General features: G+C 32.4%; 1 protein-coding gene across 8 annotated transcripts in view; it reads right to left on the bottom strand.

Annotated features, from left to right (window-relative positions):
- Positions 1 to 3387: 3387 nt before the first annotated feature.
- Positions 3388 to 9404, bottom strand: part of LOC134539336 (acetyl-CoA carboxylase) — a 148928-nt gene continuing 142911 nt past the window's right edge. For all 8 annotated transcript variants that reach the window (XM_063381272.1, XM_063381273.1, XM_063381269.1 and 5 more), the window contains one exon: positions 3388 to 8807. In XM_063381272.1, the coding sequence (XP_063237342.1) occupies positions 8661 to 8807 (147 nt within the window). In that variant the 3' untranslated portion in view covers positions 3388 to 8660. The remainder of the gene's footprint in view (positions 8808 to 9404) is intronic.

Raw genomic sequence — 9404 nt, 5'->3', positions numbered from 1 at the left:
GTTTCGGCACAGTAAGCTGAGTTGTTATTATTATACATTTCTCAATATCACCTCTGTAATTGGTGCTTTATAGGTAAATGATAATGGATTATACTTGATGAAATTTTCATTTTGTGGTATGTTGGTATGTTGTAAGACTACTATTTACATACCTTACGTGAGACAAACATCATCTGCACTTTTCTTGATGATAACACCCTTTTCCAAGGATTCCAACCTTTTTAATATGCTGTAAAATTTACTTGCTCCATTTCTTTCCCTTAGCTTCATCCCCTTTCCACATCTCCCCTCTTCTTTAACCACCCTCTCAGAATCCTCTTCCATGGTTTACATCCGACTGCCCTAACTCCCTTTCCATTACCTGCAAGTGACTTCTCCTATCCATCACACATTTAGCATCTGACCTGCATTTCTCCACGTTTCTAGTACTATTTTTCTCATCTGCTGCTTTGCTAAGCCACATTTCTTACATGCCCACTCTTCGTTCTCAAAACTTTCTATTCCGCTCATCAGCGTCGGCTGGGCCCATGAGTGGGGTGCCTGCCCGCACACCCTAAGGTTCGAGGCAAGAACAAGGGAGGAGCGTTAGGCACCCCACTCAAAAAAGGACACAGCAAGATGCACACTGAGCTTCAGAAATAAGAAAAAAAGTTTAAAAACAATACCTACAGAACTATGACGCTTACTAATCAATTAAGGCAAGCCGTGAGACTAGGTCTGACCCCGCTGGTGGGTCGCACAGGCCTGGAGCAGGGGTTATAAGGTCACAGCTTCCGCTCCAACGGAGCGGAAATCGCAGAAACAATATCACTAATTAAAATCTTAAAAGCTGCCAGTCTGTATCTGGGTGACTGTAAAAAAAAAAAATTAAATAACACTGAAATATACCAGGTGGGCTATAAATTATTGCACTTTTGAAATAACCATGAAAAAAATACAGACTGTATTAAAATAAATATTTATTTATAAGAACAAAAATATACTGGAAAATGATTTTTAAAAATAAATATCATTCAAATGGCCATCATCTCGCAGCTCATAGATTTTCAAGAACTTTTGTTAGACACAAAGTTCAGGGTATGTTGACCATTTCTTGACCGATGTTTTTTAATTGGAGTATCGTCGCTGGTTTATTTACGTAGACTCGACTTTTAAGATAACCCCATAAATAAAATCAGCTGGAGTTGTATCCTAGCTGTGGGAAGGCCATGGAGTATCTCCTTGGTGCAAGATCAGCTCATTAGGAAACATTTCTTTAACCACGGGTATAGGTACTCTCAGATTATGGCAGGTTGCACCATCTTACTGCATATAAGTCCTATTGTTTGTTGTAACCGATGAATTACTGCAACTGTGGTTGAAAAGATTCTCATAGCATTTTCACATATTCTACAGAATTAACTTTTATAGAATTACAACTTGCATTTTCAAAGAAGTACAGGCCGATAGTGCCCTTTTGAAGAGATTGCCGCCCAAACAATCACCTTTGGAGAATTCAAAGGTCTTTGGTGTTTTGAGTTCGGATGTTTGCCCTAAATTGGAAGAGCGGGGATACCGAACGAACCCAGATCCAACTCCAGCGATTTTTTAAAATGTGGTTATCTTAAAAGTCAAGTCTACATGAATAAACCATCGATGATACTCCAATTAAAGGAGAACGCCCATCAAGAAATGGCCAATTTACCGCGAACTTTGTGTCAAAAAGTTTTCAAAAATCTAAGGGCCATATTTTAGGAATGCCAGCGGCAAAATGGCAGCCATTAAGACAATGTTATTTTCATGGGTATTTCAAAAGTGCAATAATTTATGGTCTACATAAACAACTCCCATAAGGTTATGAAGATGTGGCTTGAATGAAAAAGAAACAATTAAAAAAGATAAAGGCATGTGCTAATTTAAAAAAAATGCACATGAAATAATAGGGGCCAAAGAGATATGACACAAAATTACAATTAAGTCAGAATTTGCTTCTGCTACTACTAGGATACAATCACTTTCAAAATTTGAACAGTATACACGGCTTTCCAAGTATGTAGGTTGTAGACCTGTGCAAATGAGTTTTTTTTTGTTCTAATCAAATACGAATAGTATGAATGAGAATTAGAATTTTTTAAAACATGTAACAACTTAGAGACATTGGACAAATAAAACTTAAGTGAAAAGTTGGTTAAGTTAATTCAGATACAATAATTATATAGAAAATGTTTAAATTTTGAAACAACTGTTTTTTTAATTATGCAGCTAACCTAACCAACCAACCAACCAACCAACCTTTCATTTCAGTTCTTATTCGTCTTATTTTCCACAACCTGCTACTCTACATATTGATCCAAAAAAATTTCGCAAACAGCAAAATACAGTGAAAGCCCTTGCAATCTATTTTACAAAAAATGTGAATCTTTTTTAAAATATTGCATTACCAAATTAGTGATTGAATGAGCTCATATTTACATATTTAAACTCTAGTTAATCACGAGTTTTCGTAGTTAACGGCAGCCAGGTAAATTATATTAGAGTTCAGCAATATTATAAAAAAACATTTTTGCTAATTTAATCTTGCATCCAAACCATTATTTACATTAATTTATATACTTCTGAGTCGGGAAGTCTGTTTCATCATAGGTATATACAGCAATTAAGCTGCTTCTGTATCACATGGAGTTAGCTCGATTGTGACTATTGATTTATACGCAGTTGAACTATGATGATTACTTATTTTAATAGCCATCTCAATGGAGTGTCCGTGTTTTGTGGCTGTGTTTTCCATGGTTGTTAACTTTTTTCTCTCTCCTAAATTTATGGTGCATGTGACGAAAAAAATACAAATATTAATTTGTTTTAAAGTTTAAGATAACAAATATGCTGTGTATTGAATTATTTACATGAATTATTCCATTAATTTATTGCGAGACAGATGCGGGGAAAAAAACTTTTAATATGTACTTGCATGTTTAAAAGAAGCTCATGTTCATGTTTTTAATTTTGAAGCACAAATGACTTAATCTCACCAGTTAACATTGGTACATGACAAGCTCATGAGGAATACTATTTCCAGTATTTGTAAGCAAACGAATACCGTATTCGTTATTTTGAAGCGTTAGTATTCGAGGTCGAATCAAATACGAATAGTTTATTATTCGTATTAGTATCTGAAAATTCAAATATTCACACAGGCCTAGTAGGTTGGTAATGTTGGTTAGATGGTTACTGTAAGGTTGGCAGCAACAAGGATGTAGAGGATTATCAAGACACTCAAATATACAACTTAAAAAGCATCTTCCTGAACTACAACAGGTGGACTATAATCCACATCATATAATTCAACCTTCTGAGATATCAAACATGTAATGATATAGCTACCACAAAATTAAATTTTACAAAACAAAATTTAAAAAAAAAACAGAACATTTTTATTATTCATCAAGGTCCAAACATAAATATGTGTTGTATTTGATCTGTTTCACAGCTACAGGAACATGTTAAAACTAGCCTAACTCAAAATTTCCAACAACTTACACGTAGATTCGAAAACTCACAGTAAGAGATAATATTGGCGTAACAAAATACAGTACATTCAAAATTCAGTTAGTTGTGTTTCAAAACAAAAGAGACAAACACTAAAATTTACGATTAAATTACACAAATTTATTAATTTCTACCAAAACAGATTAATAATATTAAAATAATTCCAATTCCAAATAAGTGATTTTGTCTTACTGATGGAATAAAATTTATTTATGACACCACAGGTAGAGCCAAGATTTTATGGATTTAAATTTTACTAAATTATTTTGAAGGATGTTAAGATTTTTTTGCTATCATTTCTATCATCATGAATGTTGTATACCTATGTCACTAATATTGTACATAAATATTTTAATTGCTCAAATTTGTCATACTAAAAAAAAAAAAAAAACACAATGGCATATCATTGGAACTACAACTAAAATTGCATATATATTTTCAGAATTCCAATGGGAAAAATTCTTAGATTTATTGCTTTGCTTTAATTTTTTCCTGATGCATATAAAGTTTCAAGTTTGAATTTTACTTACGTTTACTGTCTTAAATTGACAATACTATAAATATGAATAAACAAAATCAAAACCCAATGTGGAAGCCCACTTTCCTTCTGCTTTTTCCTTGTGATGTAATAGATATTGACTGCTATTATTTACTTTACTGTTAATAAGTTTTATTACAATAACAATTTTTTACTTTTCTACTTCTACAGTATATGTAGAAAAAACCTTTACACTAGAAACTAAATAAATTTTTGTACTTAGTACATAATTGTTTTAATTTTTTAACTAAATTTATAAAATAAATGATGAATTTATAATATAAATTCCCTTTGAATATGTTAATAGACAAAATAAGGTTATTCAGGTAAATTCTGTTATATTTCGGTGTTATATGGTGTAGTAACTTACATTCTGTGTTATCCCTATTCAGTATTCACCATATAATCTTGTCTCTACACACAGGTAAATTTTAAACTTATGATAAAAGATTAAGTATACAATTTGTACCTATTTAATATAGCAAAACAATGGCAGTATTACTTTAGCTGCAAGTGTGGGCAAACATCAACACAAAACTCACTCTGAAGACTTTTCTTGCAATCAAATGCATAACCCATGGTTAAATATACTTTACTATTTTAATGTTTTCAGTTCATTTACATGGCATAAAGAGGAGATTGCAACCCTGTTCACTGCACTAGTTTATGAAACATGTTTAATGTACTGAACTGGTGCATTAAATAGTTCTTTTTTACTTTTTTAAAAATTAGCTGCAAAGATAAGCAATATTAACAACATTATTAAAATAAATAATTTTTCTAGGTTAATAAATATTAAATATTTAACATATGAATTCATTTACAGTAAAATAATAATTTCTTGCAAAATAAAACTGAAATAGTTTACAGGAATACTTGTAGTTAAAAAAGTTAAGTTATTATAAAACAAAAACCACCTTTATAACAGTACAACAAAAATAGTCATTTGTTAAAAAGCACATCTATAGCCAAAATGATTGGCACATATTTCAAAAAATAAAATCAATAAACACTTTGCTAGACATTTGTTTTGATGCCAAATAAATTCATTCCAAAAACTAAACCAATCAGTTCTTAAAACTATACGAATTCTTGCTGCCCACACCTGCTTTATTAGTAAATTACACACAAAAAGCTAAAATTAAAATAGTCTGTAGAAAAATATATACCTATATCCTATTTCTAAACTGCTATCGGAATAACTACCATGAGAAGAAACTCAAAGAATCATCTTTTTGAGCACAATAATAGAACTATTTTATTTTAAATGCATTTACAGTGGCAAATTTGCTACGAGAAAAATAACAGTGTAAAGCCAAATGTTTACTTTTTCCTTCTTACTCTCTAAGGCACTTCAATGGCAATACTGAAATTATAAAGCAGCCTAGACAAAAAATAAAGGAATTAAAGTTGTACATATCAGCATGGATAAATACTTAATGTCAATTACATAAAAAAGGCATAGAAAATCGGTGCTAAGATCACAACTTTCTTAACATACTCCTGAAAGCATAGCCTACTTAGGATTAAGCCAAAACAATGTTACATACTCATACTGGAACCAGCAAATATGAGTAACACTGCAGATGTATTGTTGCAGTAACACAAAACACTATAGTGCTGCCCCCAGTGTAGCCACCAAGAATCAAGGCTTGCTTGCACGCTAAACTAGCACTAACTGATACCTTACTTCATGAAACAATTAGAATTCTGCTACAAGAAGCTAAATAAGATCTGCAAACTGGCAATAATTCAAAGAACTGCAGTCCCATTACAACAAATAGCATCATAGCTAATTTCCATCAGGTCCACCTGGATAAAGACAACTAGTATTCTCTCAGTTACAATATACGTAAATATCTGCACAAAGCACTACAGAAGTTACTACAGCAACATTACCTGGTAAGTTCACATTCAGTGGCTATTTACGCATGCACAAAATCACAGCCAAAGAGAGAGAGAGAGACTATCCGAGCTTCCCCTGTGATGGCACAAAGGAGCGAACAAATTGTGAGTCCTGTCATGAAATTCCCAAATGCTTGCAACCAAATCTCCATAATGATGCACGATTACCGACTAAATTCCATAGACAATATTTGTAGTCAAAAACCAGCTTCAACCAGCAAACATTGATTTTGAGTTAACCTGCACAAAAACAGGCGTATAAGCATTAGAATGTACAAGGGATGACTACTGAATTTATTATATAAGTTGACAGTGAAAACCTTCTCATAGTTTCTTCATTACAAAAATGCTCTGTTACAAGAAGATTAATGACGATGAACCACAAGTCACTACACAATACAATAGTACATTACACAATTTCTAAAAACATTCAGATTAATTTTTTATACACTAACAAGAAAGATTTTTAGTTTTCTGATGATGTTTAGAAAAATGTGTGACCTCAAAATTTAAAAAGATTAATTTTATTGTAGATATGGACAACATCTAAATCATCTTGAATTCAAATTACAAAGAGTGCCTGAAATCTATACCTTGAATCTGAATTTAGGTCTCATGAGTTGGGGGGAAAAGTTACAAGAAAAAATATTAACTATGGTGTTAAAACATTAAATCCTTTAAATGTTAGTTTCAAAAACTAAGTTTCCAGAATAAATAAATAGCGTAATACTATTTACATAATTACATAAAAGTACAATATCTATAAAAAATTAATAGGATTGGTAAGAAAAAAAAAACAGAAATTGAACCTCGTTAACTGCAGAGTTGTCAGTGTTGAATATTTTTGATTTACTTAATTTCATCCAATATTTTTCTTCCAATCTTTTTCCTCATATCTCAGAACTTTCAAATTCTAGAGTTTCAATGGTATTCAAGGGTTTGACCGGCCCATATTTATTTAATATTTAAGTCATACCTTGGTCCAATGGTTCGAGTGTAATATTACAGACTAGCTATAGAAAGAAAGGTATTCATTATTCACAGAACTAGGAATAACTGAGCAATACCTTAATCTAGTAGCAACTACAAATGGTCGGGGAAATATAACTTTAAAGATGCTAAATCAAGTTTAATACAAAAGTTTTCTGAATAGACTGCCAAACCCTTTACAAGAAAAAAAACATCTTCCAATCAGATGACCGAGAATAAAACGTATTCACATAACTAGCTGTAAAAAATCTCAAGTAACAAAAATGTAACTGTTAAAGTGCTAACAAAATGCAATCTGTCTTTTCTACATCAACCATTTTTATTTCTTTCAATAAATAAAAATGATTCAAAGCCAAGGTGTTTTTGACTTTGGCTGCTTGTATTTCTAATGCTAACAAATTAAAAACCAAAACTTTTGATGGTTAATATTTCTTGTCGCATGCAGCAATGGTTTTTAAGACATGTCTTCAAACACAATAAAAAATAGATGTTTCAACCCATGAGAAATGACCATGCTACATTTTTCTTGTATCTAAATCAACTTTACCTCCTGTATCTAAAATTAAATTTAAGTGTTAAAATAATTCCGAATTTTAATCAAATTTGTGTGCAATCCAACTTTCCTTGATTTTTTTTTGGTGATACTTGCACAGATATACATATTAACAAACAAATGATTTAAAAATTACTCTCAGATACCAACTCAAGAATACTTAAATGTCCATCAAACTACATTTTTCATGAAAATTTATCAAATATTTATACATTCAGGGGAAAAAAAAAAAGTGAACTCCTGATTCTTTTGGAGTTATTATTAAAGTGATCTTCAGTTGTAATTGATCATTTTGGCAACCTTCACAGTCAAAACATAATATTCCTAATGCCACAAATCACAAATAAGCTGCGAGCATGAACTCGTGCATGAATGTAGTACGTAAAATATTTAATAACAAGTTACCTATCTTTTCCATGTTAAAAAAAAGTTACATTCCAATATTCAAAACATAATAATTGCAGGGGCATAGTTAAATTATTAAAAATTAGATCACATAACGGACGTTAATGACAAACTTAAGTATAAGAGCTGGGCAAGATACAGTATTTTGGTTCTAGCAAATTTTGGCTGGGGGAAAAAATTCCCATATGAAAAGCGATGACATTGGATGATAAACGGGCTATTTCAAGATTAAAAATTCAAAATATTTCCATAGACTTTAAAGAAAAATAGAATATGCATAGGGATAGGATATCGACACAGTATCCTACCTAGCTCAAATAAATACATATGAAGCTAATATAGATGGTTAATTTCTGCAAGCTTTCGAAACATTTGCATTCCATTAGTTTCAAGAAACGCACTGCCTATGGTCCACGACAAGTAATCTTCAATATAAACCAGTTCATGATTGAGCATTATCAGCAACACCATTCTTTATGACCTGTCACTTAAGTCGATCACCATCACAATCTCCTGCACAAGCGTAATACCTACGGTCCAACACATCCGGAGACAACTGCTACTCCACATAACATTTTGCGATGGTTTCATAATAAATATTTATTGCACACTGCTGCCCACTATGGGCAAAAAAAAAAAAAAAAACAGTACATAGTTACAGTTCGTACAGAGTTCCCGCTGAGCCGCGAACATTCCGGACGTCGGAACAAAAGCACGCACGTGGTGCAACAACGCGGCACACAGCTACTTCTGCTCCTGTATCGTAGGTTTCTCGGAACCGCTGGGAATGCTGTCGACATGAGCCAGAGTCCTCTGGGCTTCCACTCGCAGGTGGGGCGGCAGGTGCTGGATGATGTCTAAGGCTACCTCCAGAGACACCTGTGGGCAAGCCTGGAAAACGCAACACGCAACCATAAGTTACTACATCTGCCAAATTCATATAAATAGAAAAACAAATGTGGGCAATCTTTTCAGTACTTGCCAGAGATGTGAAACATCTAACCTTGGTAACGAGAAAATTCACGTGTTTTCATGAAACTCAGACATTTAACATAGAATAATGCAGAGCGTAATAAATACGTATATACAAAATGTCTTTGAAATGGCTCTGAAAAAATACGAAACCTTGGCTTTGGACCTGATTTTCGACACAGAATTTAATTAAAATACTGCCCATATTAAAATTCATTAAAAAGTTAATACTATAATGTTTTCCTTTGGCTTTGTGAACTATGGTTTGCGCCATCCGCCACAAATGGCAGCACTGTGGTTGCCACCTATTTCCGTTCCTTAACTCCCACCAAATGCCGTACACAGAGCTAAGATGTTACACATCATAACATTTTTATAAATACATACAATCAATCTCCAAAATAAATAGGACCATTTAAAATATATGGACACGTCCTCACAATTTCAATAAAACTAATGTAGTTTTAGCAGAATAACTAGTAAAACAAAAATACAAAATCAAAGATTTGTTTCCAT

This window comes from Bacillus rossius, chromosome 15 (genome assembly GCF_032445375.1).
Source record: "Bacillus rossius redtenbacheri isolate Brsri chromosome 15, Brsri_v3, whole genome shotgun sequence".
NCBI lineage: Eukaryota > Metazoa > Arthropoda > Insecta > Phasmatodea > Bacillidae > Bacillus > Bacillus rossius.
This window is presented reverse-complemented; position numbering and strand designations above follow the sequence as displayed.